Source organism: Zonotrichia leucophrys, chromosome 1 (assembly GCF_028769735.1).
Source record: "Zonotrichia leucophrys gambelii isolate GWCS_2022_RI chromosome 1, RI_Zleu_2.0, whole genome shotgun sequence".
Lineage (NCBI taxonomy): Eukaryota > Metazoa > Chordata > Aves > Passeriformes > Passerellidae > Zonotrichia > Zonotrichia leucophrys.
In genome coordinates, this window is record NC_088169.1 from 4,415,972 (window position 1) to 4,443,081 (window position 27,110).

General features: G+C 38.4%; 1 protein-coding gene across 5 annotated transcripts in view; it reads right to left on the bottom strand.

Moving 5' to 3' along the window:
- Positions 1–27,110, bottom strand: part of DSCAM (DS cell adhesion molecule) — a 472,834-nt gene that overhangs the window by 203,576 nt on the left and 242,148 nt on the right. For all 5 annotated transcript variants that reach the window (XM_064705508.1, XM_064705527.1, XM_064705537.1 and 2 more), the window contains exon 4: positions 1,494–1,640. In XM_064705508.1, coding sequence (XP_064561578.1) covers positions 1,494–1,640 — 147 coding nt within the window. The remainder of the gene's footprint in view (positions 1–1,493; positions 1,641–27,110) is intronic.

Here is a 27,110-nt window from a genome sequence, read left to right on the forward strand (position 1 = left end):
TGTATTTATTAGAATGTATTTATTAATTTTTTTTGTGATGTAGGATTAGGAGAAAGATGAAGTAGGTTTAAAATTTTAAAAGGGTATAAAGAAAAAATTTATTAGTAGTAATTAAAAGGAAGAGTAATAAGAATTAGAATAAAACTTTTAGGACACTTCTTATAAATTTTTCTTTCTTAATGATAACAAAAAGAAATAAAATTTAGGATTTTAGTCTGTTTACTACTTTTAGAATAGTCTTTTTTTTAGTTTACTTAGGGAAAGAAGTTTTTTTCATTAATGTTAAAGAGACTTTTTTATAAGTAAATAGTTTTTTGTGGTTTTTAATTTTTATGAATAGTAGTGACCTGGGAAATGTGAAATTGTGAAATCTCTCTTATTTTTTATAAGCTTTTCTTATAGCTGTATTTATGGGTTATGTTAACTCATAGAGTATTGTTTGAAGGATGAGTTGTTTAAAGGTTTTCATTATTTATCTCTGAAATAACTTTTTTGAGGGGGATATAACATCTTTATTACTTTTTTCTCTTTCTTTCTTTAAACTTCTAATAGGACCATAGCTACTTTAACATTTGCTTAATTTAGTACAGGTAGGAATGGGATGAATGAAAAGGAAGGCTGAAATACACCTCAGATAACGTGAGAATGCTGAGGTGGAAATATTTACAGCTGAGTGCAATGTCCTGAACTCCTGCTGGGGCCAACAGAGAGGAACAGGCACCATGGGGCACCGCAGATCACCCCAAAGCAGGACAGGTGTATTACCCCCAAAAGTGTTCCTCTTCTTTGGTTAAACAGTGAGGTTAAGGTGATTAAGTTCTCCTGCACAAATATAGTTTAGGAGGGATTGTTACTTTGTTTTTTAAATTTTTTTTTAAACTTTATGATGTTTACATTCTTATAACGAACTTTCTCACGCACTTTAAATAAATAACTTCTTGTTTTACATTCTTTTATAGAAAAAGAAAAAATTGATAGACTGTTAGTTTGTCCAATGTCATTGGAGAGGTGGCACTGTCACCCTCCAATCCACTGTCACTTTTAGAAATCTATAAATGTTGGAGTCAGGAATTAAAAATTCTCTTTTTTACCTTAAAAAGAATGTGTGTCCGCATCATGTTATTTCGCGTCCTGTAACAACAAGGGATAAATCCCATCCACAGTCCCTGTATAAAGTACTCTAAACATGTTAAAATTCACCATCTTGAATGCAGGTACACCCTAAGGTAATAATTCAGGAAATAACTACTAAGATGTGAAAAAAAAATTTAAACATTTTAAAAATATTTTAAATATTTTTAAAAAATTAAGGGTTTTTAAATGACCCATCTCATTTTACACTTCTGTTTGACAGAAACCACACAAGAACATGCTTTGCCATCTGGGCACACTAGAGAGAGACACAGGCAGCATTTCATTTCATTTCATTTCATTTCATTTCATTTCATTTCATTTCATTTCATTTCATGTAGGAAGATGCAGAAAAGGAGCACCTGATACAAAAAGTCTGGCGCTGTTGCTCTGTCGCGTTTCTCCCGTGTATCTGTGCCTGGTGATGCAGCGGTAGTTGTACAGTCCATCTTCGTTTTGTACATCTAAAATATACAAGGCTCCCGTGGATGTGATGAGAAATCTAGGTCCTGAAAGACACAAGAATTGGCAGGGTTTAAAATATCTGCAGGTTGTTGCTCTCACACTGAAGGATGGAGGACACAGGGCCTGGAGATTTTGTTGTTGCTGGGTTTGAAGCTGCCAATTCCAAGCTCACCAAGTACACACTGTAAATGCATAAAAGGTATCAGTTCATGTGTATTTCACTTGTACTTCATGTGCATTTCATTTGTACTTCATGTGCAGAAACAGAGAGATCTTTAAGAAAAATGTGAGGAGTGAAGCAAAGAAATGTGCCATGGTTTAGATGACTATTAACAAACATACAAAGAGCATCTGAAGTAAAATAAGGGGTAAAATGCATAAAAGGTATCAATTAATGTGTATTTTGTTTGTACTTCATGTGCAGAAACAGAGATATCTTTAAGAAAAATGTGAGGAATGAAGGACAGAAATGTGCCATGGTCTATCTGACTATTAACAAACATAGAAGGAGCATCTGAAGTAAAATAAGGGGTAAAGAACCAATGCATTAACCCAGTTCAGTCCAGTGTTGTAGGATGATCTGATGGAATTCAGCAGCAGAGCTGTGGGGGTTAGAGAGGCAGGGAAGCTGCTCCCACCTGCAGTGCCTGCCCAGCAAAGCCACAATCTCCAAAACCAAACAAGTCTGACATGTTAAAGGTCAGAGTTTCTACCTCTGTTCTCTCAAAATTAAAGTATTACAGGTTAAATTTTCTTCAAATGTGACTTTTTTTATTATTAGCTCTAGAATATGTGGAAAATACCACATTTTATATGGTCACATGAGCAGTTGTTATCATTTGGCACCCACAGAACTGTCTCTGTTCTGTTTCATGCCCACTTTAAAAGCAAGGACACAAACCCTCCTAAAACCAACACAGTACATGTTTGCTCTAATGCACTTTCCATAATGCAATACAGTGAAATAACTTGTTTAGAATGCATTGTAAACTTAAGCCTCACCTGGTGAATATGTCCACTTAAGAAATACCGTAGTCTGAATTGTGTGTGCTTTTCCAAAACTTTTACACTGAGGTAAATGTGAATATCTTTTCCTTTTCACGTCTGCTAAATTTCTCTGTAGCTGGTAGCTCTTACAATATATGTACCTGTACCTAGATATTATAAAATATATCAGGCTCCAGAATTAGGGGAGAAATACACAAGGGTGAAACTCATAATGAACTAATATCCAGTAATATGCAGTAAGAAAGAATTCCTTTTCTTCAGAGTTCTGTTTGAACAATGACTTTTTAATAATTAAGTGTAGTCAGGATGCTTGCTCACAGATGCATCAGTGGGAAGCAATCCAACAGAGAGAAGACAGAAAGGAAATGGTTTCATTACAGAGGGTGATATCCTTTAAACCATAATATAAAAGAAATTGGAAAAAAATAACCATTTAATGTCACCAGTCTGACCCTCAAAGAGAACATTGAATAAAACAACACCAGCCCATCTCTCCCATCCTTGGAAGTATCCAGAATTATTAAATAACAACACCAGGGTTAAATAAGTTGTGAGGTTGTTCAGTGTGGAGAAAAGGAGGCTCAGAGGTGATGTTATTTCTCTTTAAATCTCCCTGACAAGAGGGGGAAGCCAGAAGGAGTCAGGCTCTGCTCCCAGGGAACAGGGACAGGAGCAGAGGGAGCGGCCTCAGGCTGGGCCAGGGCAGGCTCAGCTGGGACAGCAGCAGCAATTTGCCCATGGAAAGGGAGCTCAGGCCTTGGCAGGGGCTGCCCAGGGAGCTTTGCAGTGCCCATCCCTGCAGGTGTGCCCTGGAGGTGGCACTGAGTGCTCTGGGCTGGGGACAAGGTGCCCATGGGGCACAGCTGGCACTCCATGGGCTGGGAGGGCTTTGCCAGCCTCAGGGATCCTGGGATTCTGTGAAAATAAATAACCAAAACTGAGGCATAAAAGGTGTTGAGCTCTTTTGCTGATGAGGAAGAGCTGAGCAAGGGAAGGTGCAAAGGAGGAGGGAAACTGGATGGGAAGTGCTCTCTCCTCAGCCATGAGCAACACTGTACTCCAGCCCAGGTGGATTTACAGATTTACAGCCTAGAGAGGTTCTTTCCTATACAGGAGCCATACTGACTTCATATGCCTCTGAAAACTTAAATTGCGTGCATAGAGAAGACTTAGGAACAAAGATATTGTGGAGTGGAGTGCAGTAGTAAAATCACCTGAATGGGTAATATTTCAGTTTCACAGCCAGATGTCTGAAATGTGGCATTGAAAAGCTTACATAAAAAAAAAGCAAAGCTGTCTTACATCTTACATTTTAATATTTTAGTTGTAAAGTTTGGAATGAAATTATACATGTAGTAGCAATAAATTAACACATATACTACACCTAGTAGCAATAAATTAAACCAATAAGATACGCTGTAAGTTCTTGATCTAATGTTCTGCCCTATGCTGGGGTTTTTTCCTTTTCCTTTCATATTCCTAATTACTCAGAAAAATGTCTGAATGTATACATTACTCAAAACAATTTTGGCCACCCTAACTTCTTATCAAATAGTGCTACTCAACATCTGTACCCTTTAACAAGGTTTGCCTTTACCCCTAAATTTAAGTTAGAAGGATATTTAGGATTTTGATTTGAAAACCACGAGATGTCAGACTTCAGTTCACAAGCAGCTTCTGCACTCCTGAAATATTCATAAAGCAAATCCACCTTTTCCAGGGAATATGCTATAAGAACTACAGGTAATTGAGGCACAGTTGTCTCGCTTATGCTCCGTGGGCAGCACAAAATGACAGATTCAGGAGATGGGAATCACACTGAAAGGCTTGGCTTGGGGGATGCAACAAAGACAGCCCTGCCTTGCTTTTGTTTGCAGCTGTGTGTCCACCAGCTCTGCATCCAGGCAGGGCAGGGGTCCAGCCCTGTGCCCTCAGCAATGCCCCAGCCCTGCCAGCCCTGTGCACACACATCCTCTGCAGCCCAGGCAAGGCTCACATCAGGGTTTTCCAGCTGGGATGTGACCCTGGTGCCAAACTGTGCCAGGGTGGATGCCCGTGGAGAGGCTGCAACCACACCAAAGGCCCAGGAACAGATAAAAAGGTGTTAATGGGATGGCTGGGATTGTTTTGGTCCCTCCAGATGCACCTGCTCTTCATTTGTGTCAAGTGAGTACAGCCTAAACAGCTTAGAGGCAGAAATGAGCCCCTCATGCATGTGAAGGCTTCCTGTGTGTTGCTTTCTCTTTCTGGGGTCCATCCTCACCTTTCCAAAGTAAATATAATTCCTTTTCTCTTTATAATTCCATTTCTCCATTATCCCATTGTCACAGACGTCTTTTATGAAAAATCCTTTTTTAAAGATTTTTCCTCTTGAGAAGTTGAGAGGCCTCAGGAACAAAATGTAAACATTGATTATCTGCTGCTGTGGAATACAACAGATGGATCTGTGATTGGCCCATGTTGGTTGTTTGTAATTAATGGTCAGTCACAGTCAGCTGGCTCGGACAGACAGCCCGAGCCACAAACCTTTGTTATCATTCCTTCCTATTCTATTCTTAGCTAGCGTTTGAAGAAATCTTTTCTTCTATTCTTTTAGTATAATTTTAATGTAACATATATCATAAAATAATAGATCAGGCCTTCTGAAACATGGAGTCAGATCCTCATCTCTTCCCTCAACCAAAAACCCCTGTGAACACCGTCACATCCCATTTCCCACCTTTGAGCACCACTAGAATGCACAAGTTTAAGATCACACAAATGGGGCCAAAGTTTGAAAATAAGTAAATCCCTTCCTCTGTGCTCTTCCACAGCTGTCACTACTTTCTGATGCTCTGCACAGTTTTGAGAGATGGCCTAAACAGGGCAATGTTAGTAATCAAATTTGTCTCTCTTCTCAGGATAAGCATGAAAAAAGCTGCCACAGAAATTAAAGTGAGAAGATCAAATTCAGGGCTTCCCTTTAAACCCTGTTCTGGAATCACAGCTGGGGTGTGGATTGTGGATGAGGATGTGGACTGGCTGGGTGATGAATTTAAAGGATTTGTGGGCTATTCCCAGATCTCATAGCACTGAGTGATACTTGCAGGTGAAGCCTTCCCTGCTCAGCCCTGGCAGTGAGTTTCCTCAGATGCAGTTACACTTTTGGCTCTGTGAGAGCAGACACACTTATTAAAAGCCCTCCACTTAATAAAAGAGGAATGTAAAAGCTTTGCAGAGCCAAGAAATTGCTCAGTGTTATCTTGCTGTATTTTCTGGAGAAGTTATGAACACACTCAAGCTATCTAACACTGCTTAGATCATCTTCCTGTTGGAAATTACTCAGGCAATTGTACAATAAAACCTTCACTTAAAGCATTATCTAGAGATTTTTCCCTCACCCTTTTTCAAAGATAGCTAAAAGTAAATAGTTATTGCCACACATCAGATGTTATCCCACATTTCCCACCAACAGACATTGTGTATAATTGCAGGGCTAAAGATTTTCCTTTTCCTCTTTTCTTCTTAACATATTTTGCATACTTATGTAATGCTTTTAATAACCAGCCCCTCCTTCTCCTGCAGAAATGCGAGACAGAAAAAGATGACAGAGAAATAAAAGGGGAAATGCATGTAATTTCTGTCATCTTCTAAACTGAGAGCATTTTCATTAAACCCGACAGGCTGTCAGCTGTGACAAAGCTGAAGTGTTGAGTGCTCTGCCTTCTGCACTTCAAAAAGTGTTTAGAAAAGCACCAGGATGGGACAGACAAGCTCCCACTGTCCTGTTCATCCAGGGCAGGCCTTTCTTCTCCAGGCAAATTTAATTTAATCACCCCTGCTTTGCTCTAATGAAGTCTAATTTTTTGACTCAACTGCTTAATATGCCAAATAAAGATTTTTCTAAAGTGAAAAATCCTTTCAGATCAACTGAAGCTTTTTGTTTGTTTGGCTGCTAGCAGATTTCAAGGGAGGAAGACAGGGAAGCCTCCTTCACAATTAAAAAAAATCACTGTCAAAATATAGCTGATAATTCCCATTTATTATTCCTCCTCAGCAGTATTTGTATTAATTCATTGAATACTTGATTATAATAATTTCAGCATCTGATTTACAGAGATGTTGAAATCTCTTTTGCCTTTCAATGCTTGATGCCTTTGAAAACCTGCTGCAATATCTGGAATGTGTGTCTCATTCAAAGACTTCAAAGGCTTCCAGGAACTCTCACTATCTCTTGCCTTGGTAGTGTGGGCAATCACAGTAATATATTACCATTTAAAATAGTATTTAAACTTGTTTAAAAGTAGAATTTAAACCCAAGGCCAGGCTGGATGGGGCTCTGAGCACCCTGGCCTAGTGGAAGGTCTCCCTGCCCATGGCAGGGGGTTTGAATTTATGTGTCCTTTAAGGTCCCTTCCAATCCAAAGCATTCTATGATTTTATGAAAATTTAATTTCTTTACTGAGGAGCTCTCTGAGACACATGGATTCATACAGTTCATACAAGTCACTGGAAAACCAGTGAATGGAACCCATAACTCTTTCCCCAGCATCCAACATAATACATAACTTTGCCTCATGGTGAGACTGAAAATATATAGATCCAAGGACTAGAAAAACCATTAGAGTCATTTATTTTCACCTTCCATCCTTTTGCCATTAACCCTTGCCCAAGTCCATATCTAGAAGTTACACTACAGCTTTTTAAAAAGACATTAGTCATGATTAAAGATTTCTTGTAAGTGGAGAGCATGTGATAGCCCTGGGTAAATTTTTCCAATTATTCTTTCTTTTGAAAATTAGTGTATTGTTTGGGTCCACCTGCCTTTGCCCCTGTTATTGGATCTTACTGTGCCTTCATTAAAGATTTCCTCCACAGTCAGAAATCTTCTGCCCATTTAAGTCCTCACAGAACACGAGGAAATTACCTCTTATACCATCTTTCTCCTTAATTAGTTGTACAGATTGAACTTCCTAAATCATTTACTGTGAATTATTCATATCTTGAAATATTCCTGTAGTTTTTCACTCAACACCTTAACAACTTTTTGAAGTTCCTTTTCAAGCTTGCATCATGCACATAAATTCAGTTCTGAAATTTCTGGTTCTGGTCATAGTGAATGCAAAATTTCACCATTTTCCTCTGCAAAATTTTTTTTCCCATGTACCCACCCAGTAATTGAATCCATCATGGAAAACTGTGATCTCCTTTTCAGAGTCATGGATTTAGGGATTTTCCTCCTTCTGTAGATGTCACCTCTTACCTGACTGTCCTAAAATTGTAATTATTGGTATGAAAACCTCAGTGTTCAGATCAAACCTCTTTAACACAACCAAGCTGTGTCATCCTTTCCCATTACACCCATATTTTAACAGCTGGCATATTTTGCCAACTGCTTTTCTTTACAAAATTTCATTCCCTGATAGAAACTCTAAATTCATGTCTTCATCTGAGATATTAGCAAACCACTTAGTTTGGAGATAGAGGGATTTCAAAGAGATGGATCTCACTGTCCTAAAGAACACAAACAAGGAAGAGATGGAGGAAACTGAGTCATACCTCGGCTTGACCAAAGGCCCCAAAACGCACAAAATTTTCGAAACACACCCCTGATTTTGTCTTCTGTCCAGTGCCCTAAAAAACCTACTGACTTCCTAAAGTTGAGCAGTGTTAGCAAATCATGTGCTCGTTTCTCTACGTGAGAAGAGGTCACATTAACAATTATGAAATTGCTCTTATGTAAGGTTTTAATGTTTTCCATTAGACTGCATAATATTAGAGATTAAAATAAAATTCTGTTTAGGTTTCCTATGTGAGATTGTTCTCATGTATAATTCATAAGAAAATGTGAGCACTTTCCTGTCGAATTAGCACATCGTATTCTTGTATGAAAATGAGAATATTTTAAAATCACAATGTTAATTATTCTCTTATCATGCCCTTTCCCCCCAGCATGCTGGTAGTCTTTAAACAGGGGCAATGTAACCCCCAAGATGATTTAAAAAACCATATTTGATTTTTCCTTTGTTGGAAACACATCTAACGGCGTTGTGTTATTGCAGCCTAAATTGGGTTGATCGAAATTAAGAGAACAGATGGCTGTTCTAATCCTGTGCCAAATGGTAACACAGAACAAAAAGACTCTTGCCAGTGGTACTTGTCACCTCCCCTGGATAGAATTGCTTCTGCTAAGCAAGTTTCCATTGTGACCTGTGCATGGAAGGGGAGAGAGCTCCCCACAGAGCCAAAGGGGACAGAAACCCATAACTCAGATTTATGGCACTGCTACAACATCCTCAAACAAAGCAGGCTGCTGCTCAGGGCATGGGAAGTGTGCTAGAACCTGCTTAAACTCTGCCCTGCAGTCACAGTCCTGGGAAGGCATTTGATACCCAGCCCAAAGATTAGATGAGGAAAGGAGGTGTGGAGGGAAAGGTCAGGATTTCACTTCTCCAAGTATCACCCACTCAATGTACTCAGCCTTCATGGGATACCTTGAGAGGCCATCCTGACTCATTTCCTGGCAGCAGAAATCAGTGGCAAAGCTTCTGAAGTGCCACCATATATGATGTTGCTCATAAGGAATTAAGGTGTTTGATATTCCTATTTTTTCCTGACACAAAGAAAGAAAAAGCCATAAAATCCTTAGGAAGTGTTATCCAAGGTGAGGGATCTGCTGTGATATTTAGTCTATAATTCCAGGCTCCTCAAAGCTCACAGAAATGTGTCTTATCATAAAGCCAAACTTGCAGGTCTGAAGTTTTCTTCAGTTCCAAAGCAGTTGGTTTTCCCTTTCTCTTCTGTTTTGTTTTTTGTTACAGGCTTTTCCCACCCCCCAGAATTAAATTTGAGAATTTATAAATCAAGCCAGCAGTCTTGCATTAGATGCTTTCTATTTTATTTAGACACATAATCTGTTTAGAGTTCAATAAAGAATAACTGAGATTATCTCTGTGCAAAGCTCCCTGCATGGAGCTGAGGACATTCATAAATATTTCCAGTCCTATGACCTGGTGTGGTTCCAGCTCTAACAGAGATGGATTCGCAGCTTGACAAAATCTGTGCAGAACTGACAGCTCAAAACTAAGACATTATTTCTAATATCACCATTCTTTACCCTCCCTCACCTCCTCTACCTCAGTTAGGGACAGAAGCACCTGCTTTGGTGGCAGGTCAGGGTGAATCAGTGTTTATTGTAAATAAATCTGTTCCTTATCAATCATTCTGCCTCTCAGTCAGTGGAATTCAGAGCTGCTCAAAGTGTGGGAGGCCCAGCACAGCCACCATGTCTGTGGCTCTAAAATGCCACCAAAGTCATGGAAAATTTTCCACTTTATTTTCCATTTGATTCTTCAAAGATTACAGAGGAAAAGAGTAAAAAAAAAAAACATTGTTGTAATTTTGACATCACTATCTGTAAGGAATATCATGGATCAGCAATGTCCTTCTGCATATTTTCAATCAAAATAGATCTAGACAAATTTAGATGCTGTGGAGTTTGCTCCATTCCAAAATGTCTTTCTGTTTAATAAATGGGGATTTTGCCATAGCTGTAGTTCTCCAGATTTTCCTTGATGTTTTACATGAATTATTACTACCTGAGAAAATAAACCTGCCTGTTTCTTGCCTATAGAATCATAGGGTTAATACAATTGAAAGGAAGGAAGGAAGGAAGGAAGGAAGGAAGGAAAAGGAAAAGGAAAAGGAAAAGGAAAAGGAAAAGGAAAAGGAAAAGGAAAAGGAAAAGGAAAAGGAAAAGGAAAAGGAAAAGGAGGGACTGAACAAAATAAAGTTGCACTTTGGGATTTGTAAATTGAGCTGATATTATCTGCTGAGTCAATTTCAGCTTTAAATAGGGACAAGAGTTGTGGTTCCCTTTTGTGTGTTCCAAAATCAGGTAGGTCCTGAATTCTGGAGGCAGCTGCATTCCTGGTGTAAATCCAACAGCACCCTGAGTTTGTTTGTGCTTCTGTAATCTCAGTATAAGGAAAGAAATTATTCTCTTTTATGTGCAGTGCTATGATTTTCTGAATGAGTTTGGCCCTTTTGAAAAAGAGACTCTAAATTACTCAAATCAAAACATATTTTGTTGCCCTGTCTCTGTTTCTGAGACTACAAATACAAAAATGTATTTCATGCCAACTGTCCACACCAATTCTACTTATGTTACATAAGCAATCTTCAAGTTTTATAAAGGAGGAATAAACCTGTTTGTTTGTTTTGCATTTTGTGTTGGGTTTTTGTGGATTTTTTTCAAATAAGGCATAAATAAATGCAGGAGCTGTGCTTTTGTGTACACAGACTGGGTTTTGTTAATGGCTACTCTTTTATGATTTAATAGTATAGATTTAATAGTATAGACCTGACTGATCACACAGTGTTTTTATTTAATTGTTCCCCCTCTTAATCTTTGATGAATTTATTAGGCATGAGCAGCTACAGCTGTTGTTAACTGTCATCCTCCAGGATATTGAATAAAACTGCCATAATCTTTAATGCCTGAGTTTTAGATTATTTGAGTGCTTGCATACATTGCTGTAGAAGCTGCTTTCCTCATTTCAGCTGGCAAGCAAGCAGATAATTTTAAATCACCAGCTAGTTTTAGGGGCTCTGATTAAAGAGGATTCAACTTTGCCCATGATATATGGAGCTGTCTGGAGGATTAAAATCTTTTTCCTCGGGCTTTTACTGGTGCATCTCACATAAATAAATAGCCTGGAGCTGACCAGTGGCTTAGCGCAAATAAACTTATTCTCTGTTCTTTATATCATCAAGGACCATAACACATCTCCCTTCCTATCTGCATGTAAATTAAAACACAAACTCATTAATTAAAGAGAAAACCTCCCTCTCCTCTGGCCTGAACAGCAGCTGCTTTATGTCACCACCATGAAATCTGCACCTTAATAGTTTTGGAGCTTTGAAGTGATTGTGTTTCCAGAATATAAACTGTTATGGGCAATATGATCAGAATAAGGCACAGCCCTGCAGACACAGAATTCCAACAGCAGCAGAATTATTTTTACTGAGTGCAGACAGCCAATATTATCCCACAGTAATTACAGCAGCTGCAGCTCACTGGCCCCACATGTTTAACCACATTTATTCTGCAGGTAGCTGTGAAGGTAATGGAGCATCTCAACCTGAAGGAACACTTTTATGAGAAATTTATCATAGCACCCACTCCCTTCCATGAAAAGATCTATTCAAAGCTTCCCAAGACACCTGAGCAGTCAGAATTTTTACTTAAAGCATGTGCAGTAGCAGACAAAGCCTCACATGGTAAATTCTAGTGTAGCATTTTTATTTTGAGAGTGCAAAATGAGGGAAAGTGGAAGAGTTTTATTTGGCTTTATGGCAATGACATGGGAAGGAATTAATATCTTCATCACTCAATTTGAAAAAGTAAACTGATATTTGGTTAAAAAATATTCAGAGTATTCACTGTGGGAGGAAGCAGCTCCACTAGGAATTACAGATAAAATAAATAATTTCTCCTGGAGACTCTTGATCAATCTACAGGGAAAAGAATTCAATGTTCAGTGAATAATTATTAAAAATAAGGAAAAAAGCTGCTAATTATGTACATTTCTATCTTTTTGAACAATACAACAGTCTATGGTGTTGCTTTTAAATAGCTCCATAAAAATGAAATGTTTTTTACAGTTTCTCCTCACTATAACAAATTTTCCTCTACTTTTCTCTATGTCATACAAACTAATTTTGATTTTCAGCATAACCAGCTATGTTATATGATGGGACCCAACTTCTGTCTTTTCTTTACCCTTCACACAGGCACTGAGCTCCATGTTGTGCATTCTGCGTATTTAACTATTCAGCTCTCATTAGCACTCACACACCTACCATTTTAAAAAACCATTGCCTCCTGATGAGCTATTCCCATATTTTGTGACTCAGGACACATTTCCCAGATTATGGAAACATACCAAACCATTTCTACTTGGTGTTGCTTCAGAAAAACTGATGAAGCAGTGTTTTAAACAGAAAAAAATAACAATAGGAAGAGTAGAAGCATGTAAAGACTTTTCTATACTTTAAAATAAACAAAACTCCTGCCATCTCTGATCCAATAATATTATTCCATAAAGGAATATTAGAAAAACAGCATTTAAGTATTATATAAGTCACATGTATTACCAACATTGCTGGAGGAAAAAAAACCAACCCACACTGAATTAAAATGGAAATAACTGCAAGCAATTCCTGAGAATCTGTTTGCAGACTGAATTCCATCAGCATATGGGGATTTAGCAGACCTCATTTTTTATGGGTTACAAAGTTTTATAATTCTTGCAACTTCTCTAAATAAACAGAAACACTTTGAACAAGAGTCATATTATAGCAGTGTGAATAGATGTGGTTTTCACACTATTTATTTTCTGTTTGCTGACATTTTTTGTCAAACTAACTTTATAACAATGAAAAGGGTTCAGTAAATATAACTTTTCAGCAAGGAGTAAATTCAGAGTGTGATTTATGCTGAGCATCAACTCATGATTATGGGATATTTCAATCCAACTTCATTTCAAAGATCTATGTGAGGTAAAACTGGGAAGGATGTGTAATTCCCTACCATCTCATAAAGATTACTGTGATTCTCTACTATTACTTTCCTTAGACTGGAAGCACAAAGAAAATATCATTAGAAGCACAACAAGCACCAGTCCTTTCAAATAAATGTATTTTAAGGTTTTTTATTTCCTTCTCAGAGCTGCTCAGAGAATTATGACTTGGAAGCCTTTACAAATATCAGGATGATCATGCAAATATGCCTAAATACATTCCTAAGATAATTTTTATCATTTGCCAGTTTCTATTTGATTGGGAAATTGAGTCACAATGAAGCACATTGATTTGCCTGACTTTATCCTGTGTATTTGTGGCAGATTTGGGAATCCCAGTTCTGGGTTTTGACCGCCCAAACATCTTTTCTTACCCCTTATTTCACATCCTGTGCCTGAAAACCTGCCAGACTGGATTCAGTCCTTTATGGAGGTGCACAACAAGGGCACAGTTTGACTGCGTGCATCTCTCTGAATGAGTTAAATATGATTATTGTTGTTCTCTTTCCACTGTCAGAGAATTCACCAGTGGGCTGGACATGTTTTGTTTGCACCAGTGCTGATTTTCTATGAAGACCTCAGAATAAATTAGTTTTAAAATACAGCCTTTGGCCAGATTAATGTTTCAGGCAAGCTGTGTTGAACATTTTTTCACTTTTCCTGAGCTTTCCCTGTACTTACAGATGCAATTAGCTCTACAAATGATTTAAAGCATCTATTTTTTTTACACTTAGATTTGTTCTAAAGTTTTAAATGGTTGCATTTCAGCATTTATTAGGCAGCTAGAGTCTATAATGTGTTCTGTTCTGTCTCTTAAATGATGAATGTTAAGGAAACAGAGGTGTTTTATGGAAAAAAAAAAAAAAACCTACTGCAAACTCATATTCTACATATGGGACTTTAGGCTGAAAGTCACACAAAGTATTTTTTCCACTTCTAAAATTTATTTTTTTTCAGGAAACATAGCACTAGATTATAAAACCAACAAAATAAATACAGTCAAGCAGAATCAGACCTGCACACCTGGACCCTAAGAACTTCTCTCAGCAATCAAACTCTTTCTTTCTTTCTTTCTTCCTTTCTTCCTTTCTTCCTTTCTTCCTTTCTTCCTTCCTTCCTTCCTTCCTTCCTTCCTTCCTTCCTTCCTTCCTTCCTTCCTTCCTTCCTTCCTTCCTTCCTTCCTTCCTTCCTTCCTTCCTTCCTTCCTTCCTTCCTTCCTTCCTTCCTTCCTTCCTTCCTTCCTTCCTTCCTTCCTTCCTTCCTTCCTTCCTTCCTTCCTTCCTTCCTTCCTTCCTTCCTTCCTTCCTTCCTTCCTTCCTTCCTTCCTTCCTTCCTTCCTTCCTTCCTTCCTTCCTTCCGCCACTTCCTTCCTTCCTTCTCCTCTCTTTCTCTCTTTTTCTTTCTCTCTTTTCTCTCTTTTCTCCCTTTCTCTCTTTTCTTCCTTTCTCCCCACAGGTCACTAAAGAACCTGTGAAGTCACAGAGTGGCCTTGCCAGCACCACATGACATTAGCACAGATGGCCTTGACCACATCAATGACATTTCCATGGCAAGATCCATATCATTGACATTTCTTGCAATCCCAAAAGCTGCAAGCAGCATGAAGTTCCCTAAACAGGATTGACCTGACAGAAAAGCTCTCTCATGTCCAGCACACTGCAGCCACCCCAGACATTCAGAGCAGCATTCCCAGCATGAATCAGACACGTCCACATCCTCTGGCACTGCTGGAGATGGAGAACATCATCCAAAACTGTGCATAGAATCACTACCAGATCATCCTAAGCTCTGTGAGGTCCAGGGAGGGGATTCTCCTCTTTGCTGTCATGAGATCCCACCCAGAGTGCTGTGCCCAGTTTGGATGTCTCAAGATCAGAAGGATGTGGAACTGTTGGAGCGAGTCCAGAGGAGGCCATGAGGTTGATAAGGGGACTGGGGCACCTTCCCTATGGAGAGAGGATGGGAAAGTTGGGGCTGTTCAGCCTGGAGAAGAGAAGGTTGTGTGGAGAAGCTTCCAGTGTCTGAAGGGGCTACAAGAAACCTGGAGACGAGCAATTCATCAGGAACTGGAATGGTAGGATAAGGGGGAATGGGCTCAAAGTGAAAGAGGGGAAATTTAGGTTTGATATAAGGAAGAAATTGTTCCCTGTGAGGGTGCCCAGAGCAGCTGGGGCTGCCCATGAATCCCTGGCAGTGCCCAAGGCCAGGTTGGACAGGGCTTGGAGCAATCTGGGACAGTGGAAGGTGTCCCTGCCATGGCAGGGGTGGATTGAGATGATCTTTCACATCCCTTCCAAACCAAACCATTCCATGACTACCACAAGGACATAAAATACACCTTAAAGGAGAGGATCACTATGAAGCCTGTGAAGCAAACCTGTGTTTCTTGTTTAAGCAGGGGACCATGGGCTCAAAGGAATTTTAAATTATGTACCAGAGATCTGTTCTCCTTATTTATGCTTTTCAGCTCCATAAAAAGAGATGTGACTCTCTGCAAGTGGTGCTTCCAATGCATAAGGTCTGTAAATACTCCTTTTTTGCACAAATTAATCTAAAGTAAGGAAATTCACCCAATTTGCTTCGATGTACTTCTTCCTCCTGAGAAAACACAGCACAGCTTTGACATTTTACATGAGCATCCAAAAAATGCTGGTGTCACTTCGATAAGAACATTTAAAAATAATTATCCCTATTTTTCAAAACTAGGCAGTGGAAAAGTAATGAAGAAAAAGCTCTGAACTAAAACTACTTTTCTTCTCTTTTCCTGGTACTCAGCTTTAATCTGGGTATACTCTTTTATGCAGCCAATGGCTTAGGGATGTGAACAGCCATAAATGAATCTTAAAAAAAAGAAAATTAACGTGGCAAAATCTGACAGCTGTATGGCATTTATTCTAAGCAAATTCTGCATTGGTTCAATCTCTCGAGCAACTGTTATTTGGGTCAACATTATTGCTTTCATAGTTCACAGTCTTTATCTCCTGGGAGAAAGCCAATTTTTTTCTTCACTCCAATCCTCTTAGGCAGAGCCCCAAGGGTCTGTATCAGTGACCTGAGGATTTGCATTCTACACCATGTCCGTGGTTGGGACACACTATCTCCCTCCCTGGAGCATTTCCATTAAAAAGGTGGAACAGGCCCTGTAAATTGAGCCTCCTGGACTTTTAAAAATTCTTTGTGGAGCAAAGGGAACATCCTACAAAGCAGAGCAAAGACCAGGGAAGATGGGGAGAGAAATAAATAAATAAATAAGCAATACCCCAAAGATCCAAAAGTCAATATTCCGTGTTTCATTTCTTTTTCTTTCTGACAGGAGCTCTGGCCCCGGAGCCTGGTCAGGGGCAGCTCAATAATAACGATCCAAGGCTGGTCTTCAGTAGAGACTCAACAGCTGACAGCTCTTCTGTTCAAACTGACAAGGGCACAAAGAAAGGCTTGAATAATTAATTGTGAATGCTTGGATGTGGTTTGATTGTGTGACCAACCTGTTACATCGACTTGCTTTCACCTAATCTTTCAAAATGAGGTATTAAAACTGAAACTCTGCTATTCTTCCTTATTTGCTGGTTGTCTCTTCCTCTGTGGCAGAGCCTGCAGGATGTGCCCTCAATGGGATGGAAGGTGGGGAAGGAGAGCCTTGATCTCACATGGGTGAATAGGACTCTGTGCAAAAAGCCTGCCTAGTCTCTATAAAAAGTACTTTCAATTTCTATTACATAGATGTAGCCATCAAAAAAACAATTTAAAGAAAAAAGGATGGGAAAAGAAAGTGGCATAAGGTAACACCTATTCACTTATTAACTTCTTCCTACCACAAAAAAAACCCCAAATGCACAAAAAACCCCCCCAAAACTCCAAAGCCCTAAAATACCAAAAAAAAAAAAACCCAGCAAATGATAAAAATTATCTTAGGAATGTATTTGGGCATATTTGCATAATAAATGAAAATAAATGAAATCCAAAAAGACCCAAACCAAACCAAAAAAGTCCTAAAAGACCCCAAAAACTCAGCTACCACCCCCTGGGAAAAAAACCCAACAAACAAAAAAACAAACCAAGCCTAAAAAAAAAATCAAAACCCCAACACCTTTCCCAGTTCATTTATCAGATATTTTTTAAGTTAACTTTTCATAGGTCAATTTCCCACTTAAATAGAAACAGCAGACACATGAACATTCAGAGCCAAGTCAGAAGTGAACACCATCTCAAACATAATCTGCATTCATTATTAAATTAATAGGTATTATTAATTATAAAATAATCATGAAATATTTTTTAAAATAATTATAAAATAGTAAAAAATATAAAATAATTTTTAATTGGGACATAATATGTTAACATGCACATATTACTTCAGCATTGTTTTTAACTCAGATGCTGCTTTCTCAGCAGCTCTCAAGTACGGGTGGCACAATAAATCTTTGCTGAACTCATTCACCACAATTGCGTGACAGAAAGAGTGGGTGCCCAATAATTTCTGGTTGCTAAAGTTCTTTGAATAAGAGGAGGAAAGGCCACCATTTCAAGCTGCCCAAGGTCTGCAAATGTGTAGTTAAATGCTGGTTTTGGGTTTTGAAGGAGTATTTGCTGCAGTGAACTGTGCTTACAATGGTAAACTGCACCTTGGGAAATTGAAAATCTCTCTGTGATTAATAAAAAAGTATTTTCTATGAGAGCCAAGCTCCTCTCTCCCCTTATTCAGTCAAAATTCTCCTGGGGTTTCACTCTGTATGGAAAGACTGACTGAGCAAGGAGTGAATATTTCAAAGTTTGTTTGATAACTCATTTTCTGAGCAACAGCCAGCACTTAAATGAAAGAGTCTGATTGTTCAGGGAGTCCTGATCATTGCACTGTGTTGTAATCCCAGCTCATGGTCTGTAGAACTGAAAGAGTCTCCAGTGCTTAATTATAAGAAGAAACCTGTCTCTATAAAATATGACTTATGTTTAAGTTCAACACTGGCTCTTAAAATAAATTAATTTTTGAAGAAGAAATCAAGATACCTGGAAATAAAACATTAATAAGATGCTAAAATTTTAAATTACCTTAATTTTTCCTTTCAAACAACTAATAATCTGTGGGGAGGCATCACCTGTTTCTTACCAGATTGTACCCTGTGGTACATATTAGGGTTGCTGAAAAAAGTATTTTCCAACACTTTTAGGAGTTTCCAACACTTTTATATTTCCTTAGACTATAACCTCTGTTAAATATTAATACATTAATCTTAATTTTTATGTAGGAAAATATCCTATATATGCATGTGTGCACATGCATGTCCCCATCATGTGGGTGATAAATAATAGAAGGTCCCTCTTTATGATAAATTATGGATGAGATGTATAATATATGAATTAAAGTTAACTGCAGGAAAAATCATTCACACACAAGAAGCTGGGGGAAGAACTAAACCCTGCAAGAGAGAGGTGGCAAACAATTCACATTTTAGTTCAGAAAAGCAGATCTGAGGATTCCATTATGGTGCAGCTTTCTCTGCTCTGATTATGGAAACATTTTCCACCAAAGAAACAAATAAAATGAAATAAATAAATATGGAAAAACTAAATTCCACTTGACTGAGATTCTATTGACAGTTTGGCAGGTACAAGGAAGAGCTGCAGAAATGATTCAGGAGATGAAAGTCCAGTTTTAAAATGGTGGGATAAGGAAACAAAGACAGCTGTTATGAAATAACAGTTCAGTTATGAAAAAGGAGCAGATAAAGAGAAATAGCAACTGTCTGAAAGATGGGGGAAAAGACCTTTAAATTACTAGGTCAGTTCATATCTTCATATCTTATCAGAAAGTGAAAACAGAATCGATTGAGCATAGGCAGAAGATGAAAAAGTGGATACAGGAACTCTCTGGTAAATTCCAAGCAGAAATGTGGAAGGACAAAACATTTAAAAGGTTCTTTAGAGGAAAAAAAAACCCAAACAAACAAAAAAAGGCAGGATATTGGTTTTTCCTCTAGGAATTTCCACACAGTGACAAATTTTCACTGAACACGAATTGTGTCAACAGGTGCTGTCAGATCAATCCAGCATCACATGAACCAACCTCCAAAAAATTTTGAGATTTAGAGGAATCAGGAAAATAAATGTATGTTAATTTTAGATCTAGATCAGTCTTTCCCCTCATTTCTGAAATTCCTGTTTTCAGTCTGGATTAGGACCTAATCTATGTTAGAAAATTAGCAGAAGTACTTATGATTTCCTACAATTTTATTCTTTCAGAATGACAAAAGCATAAATTCTCTTCTTTTGTTTTCTTTCAACTTAAGTCATTTTCATGTTAATATAAATCTATATTTTGCTCATTTTTTCACACTAGTCCACTTCACTTTTTTTTTTTTTGTGAAGTGGCCACAGATGTCTTTTCAAGAACATGTTCAAAACCACAATAAATTTAAAAAAGTGCTTTGTGCTTAGTTCCCTTTCTCTAAAGCATCCTTGATGTTTTCTGTGAATATTAACTCCTAGCATTGGCCCTGAATGTGGAAAATTTTAATTTTGAAATGATGAAATCATTCCTTTATTTTTGGTCCTTGTTCTGCTGTCACAAATCTGAGAAGGAAAACATTCTGTAATGCTGTTTCTAGCTCAGAGGTTAAAATTAGTCTGAAATTCAGCTTACTAATTATCTCACATTTCTGACTGTATAGCAACCATTTAATAAAAGTGAGACAGAATTCCACCACTTGGAAGGGATGGAGAAAGAGAGGACTGGGAATGTTTTGATGGATGGTGGGACATCTCTGAGCCACCAGTGAGACACAGCCGTGAAAGAACCTAATAGGATTCTAAGATAAAACATGAAGCAGTAGCATCACTGAATAAGATAAGAGCTCTTCTAGGATATCATCTGTAATCCAAGCTGGTTTTGTTCACACAGGGCATCTCCAATAAGAACTAAAAATCAGGTACATAAATGCTTAAAGAAAAAAAAGAGCCTATTTTTTAGAGAGACATTTAAAAATTGGTTTATTTCTTCTGCCAAAATAAATAGCAATAAATGTGTCAAAAAAAATATCACATTGAATAACAAAATGTGTATGTTTGGGTGTATATGCCAGGGAGGGAGTGGAGAATTGTTCAATTTAAAGAGCATTACTGGAATGAGATTTAATGGCTTTGAGTTATCCATTAATAAAACTTAGTCTAGACAATTGGAGGGGATTAGAAGATTGGAAGGTGGGGAATGTCCCAAACAGAGCATGGGGAAATCTGCCTGTCCCAAGATGGAGCCTGGAATGGAATTTGCCATGACTGCGTAACACAGTCGAGGAATTTGGGATGCTTTGGACATTAAATTCAAGCAAAAAAAAAATTATATATATATTTCTTAAGATTTCTTGGAATTTATCATATTTTGTTGACACTATGATTAAGATCCAATCATTAATTGCAGAGTTTAGGAAATTTTTGTCCACCAGGCTCTTCTTTGGTGTATCTATTTTCTTGTGAGCTTCCCCTTGCTGCCAGGCAGAAAACAGCAACATTCTAAAGTGCAAAGGCTTAGAAAAACCTAAAGTGCTTAATTGGCATCTGTTGTTTGCATGCTCAGGATTATGAACCCTCTCCTAATTTGGGAATAATAAAGAATTATGGTACCAACCAGATTGGCAAGGTCTAGAGGCTCTTTTACTTTTCTCTGTGCCACTTGGGAGTTTATTTATGAGAACTGTCCTGCCATGGAATTTATAGGATATAATTTTATTTATCCCTCCCCTTCATTGGGCCATTTTGTTTTGAGCAGCTTGTTTTGGTTGTAGTTTCTTGGGTGCTGGTTTGGTTTATTTCTTCTCTGAATTTAGATTCTCAACAGCACAAGTTTCAAGATTAGTTGAGGAAAAGCTTAGGGAGTGCTTTTAGTTTTGTGGGTTTTTTTGGAGACTAAGAATAGATGTTCTGTGAACTCTTCTGAGTATATATTTATGGTCATGGAACTGAACTTGATGACCCAGGTCACTCTTTTCCTAAATTCTAATGGAAGCTGCAGTTATTTTTTGCTTTTATGCCCCCATTTCAACAGAGTTTCTGAAAGTTTCACAGCTGGGAGTGAAGCAAAAGATCAATTTTCTTTTTTCTTGTGAGATTTTTCTCTTTTTTTCTCCTCAGTTCTGTGCAGGGAATCACAAGGACAAAACCTTTTGGGAGCTTGGTTGAGGAAGCTCACTTCCTTCCAGAAAAATGGAATGTCTAATTTGGCAGAGTTCTTGCATTTATTTGCAGTAGGTTAAAAGTGATGCACTCTGAAGATAGAAAACTAAACTATTTGGTACTTATTGAAAATAAGATTTTCACATGAAGATTGTACTGTGAAATCTATTTACAAGGAGAATTATAAGAACCTCTGTTCCTGCCTTACATCATGCTTTGCAAAATTCAGGAGTTGTCAACCCACAAAAGAAAAAAGGCCTGTACACAGTGAAAACCACTGGGTTTTTTTCCTAATTTACACCTTGGATACTGTGGCTATTTTTTCTGACAATGTCACTGAAAAAAATAGCCATCATAATATTTCTGCTGGCCACTGTTCTTAGTACAAGTGTCCTGATTTTGGTTAGTAATGACTGATACCACTGCATTGCTGGAATTGTGGAATTGCAGGAAAAGATGAAGCAGAACTGAATGAATCTCATCACCAAAATATCAGTGTGAACCTCAGGAAAAATACAAATGCAACAAAACAGAGGTTTGTTATTCAAGTTTGCTTGGAGCTGCAGAGACATAAAGCTTGCGTAAAATTATATCATATTTATCCAGATAAACCAATAACACCAAGAGCTGGCATAGGTGATTCTGAAGTTTCATAATGGATTTCTGGGCAATATTGGCTGGTTTTGTCTCCCAACCTTAAAAATACTCACAATCATTTCCCTGAAATCTGCAGTGGAGCCAGGGAATCTACAGGAGGTCCTTCACTCCTTCACTCTCAGAATCATCACAACAAAGTTTCAAAATATGCAAAATGGATGATCATAAAAAAGATTTAAATGCTGTAAGGTCTGGACAGAATTAATGTGATGTCCCAACAGTGCATCCTCTAAATAAATTTGGGACAATAACGACTCAGAGAATTCAGTCATGTCCTGCAGATTTTAAAGACAAAATGGGCACAACTGCTCACAGGTGGGTGGATAACAGATCTCACTCAAAGACAATGCTCCAGTTTGCTGATCACTGAGAAAATCCTGAATATTAGAAATGAAAATGTTGTTATTACCTGTTGTATATAACCCCAAGGCTGCTTTGTGCTGGGAGCCTGAGTACTGTTCCCAAAATAATTCCCTCCAGGTCATAAAGTACCTGCAAATCTCTCTTATGTTGCTCCTGGCAACAGGGAACTTAAAACTAAGATTGTGAGAGCAAAGCAAGCCATGACATAGTCATTATGCATACAATTAATTGTTATCCTGTTGGCCAAAACTACTTCTAAAAATCTTGTTTGGAGTATTACAAGTCATCCTGAAGCAGAGGCATTCAGAAGTTATTAATATTTTAACTCCTCCTGACCTTGGATCTTCTGGAGAAGCCACTGACCTAGTTTGGTCTGTTTCTTCAGCTACTCCAGGAAGTTTTGCAACTGAATAGAAAAAGAGAAAAAGCTCTTTCCAGATCTCAGGAGAGAGAAGAGAGAGGGTGTGGATCCTTTTCAGGGCTGATGGAAATCCACAAGCTGCATGACCCACCCCTACAGGACAAGAGTATGAAAAATCTTGAAAATATTGTACCCACAAACAAAAGGCAGAAATTTGAGTCAGTTCCTCAACACTTTTCTGTGGGAAACATTCCTTTGATTGTGTCTTCCTTATTATTAGTCATGAATTAGGATTTAGCATGCAATTATAAACAGAATTGAATCCTGGAAGAACCCATAAGTAGCATTCAAATTTCAAATCAAAAATTACAGTTATTCCTTGTCTACATCATCAAGTTTATTCCTTCAGTCTGACTTTTTGTTTATCTTCTGGACACTGGGATTATAGTGATTAAGTCTGCAATTCTGTGATTTCTTTTGAGTTGTTTTTAGCTTTTTTCCCTATGGTTTACGCTTACTGGGAGGGGGGGAAGAATATTGGCATCTGCAAAGCGATTGACTGTGCAGCCTGATCATTTGCTAAGCATTATTAAAAGCTCCCTGAAATCACTCCAGTGCTTTGCCCTTTACAAGCCATCAGCCATCAATTCAGACCATCAAATGTGATTACCAGCACTCCTCCTGAAGCTACTTCCAAGCCATTAGGCTGATCGAAAAGCTGTGTCTTTCTCTTCCTCCCAAGTGCATGTAAATCCACCAGACCTGTGTTTGTGGGGTGATTCATTACACTCCTGAATAGCATTTGTGGTGTTAAAACTCCAAGACGAGTCAGAATTCATGAAATTTTCAGATATGGTCCTTATTTAAGGGAACTTTTTCAGAAATAGGCTCACATGTTCCTCTCTCTTCTCTGTGCCTCCATCCATTATGCATTTAAAATGTTCTGCTGGTGTGTAAAGAGATTTAATGACAGTTGCCTGGAAAATACAATTAGAAAAGAATCAAACTTTTCTACCAAAATTTTTTTAACCATTCCACTTTTTTTTTCCCTGCAAAATTTTTTTTACCAAACATCCTTTTTTTAAGGACTATATTGTGGCTATTTTGCTCTTCTCTCTGAGCTGGAGTGGATGAGATGACTCCTAGAGAACTCTTATCCATGAAATTTCCTGTAGGAAAGTGGTAAAAGCTTTATATTTGCCACAGATTGATTTTGGGAACTTGAGCTCAGCACAGGGATGGTTTTTTGCACAGAGTTATAACTGAACTGAGGTGTTGTCTCTCCTTCCAGCCCAACCATCACTCTAAGAATACACAAAATCACAAGCACAAACATCTCACAGAGAAATATCAACAACTATTGAGCTGAAACAGTCAGCACTGGCCACCAGACATAAATGTGAAAAGCTCAACAACCTGCACTTCCTTAATTTCATCCTGAATGAAAAATGGAGGAAACTGAACATTTCATGAATATTCCAATAGAAATTCAGCTCTCAGGCATGTTACAATCTCCTCCTATTGTAAATTGAGCAAATTACTAACTTCTCATTTATTTATTTGTGTGGGGAATGTCTTTCATGTGGTTTCTCATTCTATAATTGGAACATAATGTGTCCAGATTATTTATCTTCACCTGATTGAGAAACCATAACAAATCCTCACAAAAGCAAGAGGTCCTGCAGCAACAAAAGCAGAAAAAAAGTCATTATAAATGCAAGACAGCAAGATAGACAGGTAACTAGAAGATGCACCATTCCCTGCAAATAATTTATAACAAATCATTTATTTATCCAATTCCACCATTTTTTTTCTGCTCACAATGCATTAGCAAGATCCCGGAGTCCTAGAACTGACTTTTTACTTGAAATTATTCATGATTTTTCCCCTTTAAAGATAAAAAGGTTTGTCTTCTCCTTTCTTTTCAAATGATTTTACAAGGCTTGAAAATTGCATACAGTTAAATAAGACAACTATTTTGGAGCTTTAGAAAACTGAAAACTATCTAGGTCTTAATTTTGTGGCACAATTATGCTTAATTACTTGGTTTTTTAAAGATACTTTTCTAAGCAGGAGGCTTCAGTAATGCTAGGAGAGTAGTTAAGATTTATTTCACTCTGATTTTAAGCAAATCAGATGTCTAAGTACCACACAGATCTATGTCAGTCACATTACTCCTTGTCCTATGACTACAGCTCCTGGTGAAAAGTCTCTGTTGAAAGTTGAAACCCAGAGATATTTTTCCCCCTGTTACAGACAACTTTTGCATTTGGTTTGTCCAGGGGCTTATCTTTTTTACTGAATTCCTTTCCTAATGAAAATGATCATTTTCTTCTGCAGGGAAACTTTCCCTTGCACAGTGGAATGGCTCTGAGGAACCCAACATGGGGAGTATGGACGTTTTCCTGAAAGGTGCATTTAAAACATGCAGGGATTGTTTAGGGAATTGTTTGGAAGGAGTGTGGAAATTTGGAAGATCCCCAGGGAGGAGCCCCCAGAGCCCCTCTGGTCTCTGCTCAGGGCTGGGCACTGCCCAGGGCAGAAGTTGTGCCTCCTGTGAGGGGAATTGCTGGGCTCAGGCCCTGCCCGTGGCTCTGGGGCCATTGCTGGGCCTGGAGCAGAGCCTGGGCCTGCTCTGAGCTCTGCACACAGGGACAGACACAGGGACAGACAGGGATGTGGTTATTAATTGTTGCAGTGTTGTTGTGAGGGCCCCAGGATCTAGGTGAGAGATGAGAATTGACTCCAAGTTCTCAGAAGGCTGATTTATTATATTATGATATTATATTAAAAGAAAATGATATGCTAAAACTATAGTAAAGAAAGGAGACATCAGAAGGCTGGAAAAGAATGAATAATAAAAACTTGTGACTGCTCAGTGCCTCGACACAGCTGGACCATGACTGGTCATCAAGAAGGAACAATTCACATGAAACCAATCAAAGATGTTGGTAAAAAAAACATCTCCAGACCACATTCCACAGCTATCAGATAGTTATTGCTTACATTTCGTTTCTGAGGCCTCTCAGCTTCTCAGGAGAAAATCCTAGCGAAAGGATTTTCATAAAATATCACAGTGACACAAGGACAAACAGCCAGGGACAGCCACAGGGACAGACACAGGGACAGCCATGGACAGACCCAGGGACAGACACAGGGCCAGGCAGGCCCAGGAAGGGCTGAGGCCCCTCTCTCTCCCTGGGCTCCTCTCCAGGCTGAGCAGCCCCAGCTCCCTCAGCCTTTCCTGGGCACAGAGCTGCTCCAGGCCCTTGCTCAGCTCCAGGAGCTCCTGGCCCTGCTGTGCTGAGGAGCCAGATCTGGGCACAGCAGCCAGAGGTGCCCCAGGGGCAGGGTCAGCCCTGACCTGCTGGCAGTGCCCATCCCCTTGCACCCAAGTCCTGTTAGTAGCTTTGTTAGTGTCAGAGCCAAGTGACACTCCTGTAATTACAACACCTGAGTTAGGTGTACATGGATACAAATCCCCAAATTTAGTGTTTGAGAACTCACTTATTTTAACCCAACCCTTCATGTGAGCAGCTGTCACAGCTGGACCATGTCATGGAGCACAGAACAGGCAACAGAGAGCCTGAAACAAAAAGGTTCCTCTGCTCTGAAGATTCTCCTGAAAGCTGTGCTATAAAAACTACAAGGGCCGAGGACCTTTAGCAAAAGCTTAATCAGCAGTTTCTTTTATGAAGTAGTGTTAAAATCTGTTGCAATATTAATGATTTTAGCTCCTCAACAATAGGATACCTTTAATCCTGCCTGTGGCATAAAATACTGCTTTTAACATTTTGACTTTCTGTCAGTATTAGAATACATATTAAATGACAGAAAATTCATTATGTGTTGCAATATAAATTAAGGGCAAAACCCAGATAGATCAGCCACATTGTTCACTCAGATAACAGACAGCATATTCAGAACTATTTCTCATATGATTTTGCATTTTTTAAGCTACATTTAGTGCTTCCCTTTTTCTACTACATTTACTGAGCTATGTATATTTTACAAATTATGTATTTGCCAAACTTAATGTCTTTTCCTCAGAAATGCTGCTCATAAAGAGAAAGTGCATAAAGCACATGTTAAACTGACATATGCCAGCAAAGGGAAAGAGAAGAGGAAAGCCAGCATGTATTCTAAATTTTTACAGCCCTCCATAATTTTTCACTTCTTTTTTACCAAGACAGTTAAGGTTTTAAAAAAATTAACTTCTGCTACAACACTTAAAACACCTAAGGATCACATTTTTAGAACTGGTACCCCAAAAAGACTTATTTTTGTGTCATAGAAGAACTGCCAGGTAGGACAACTGTGCTAAAGATTCCATCCTGAAAAAAATCATTAAAGGCATGGAGCAGGAATTGCTTTTACCTCCTTCTACCCAAAAGTATTTT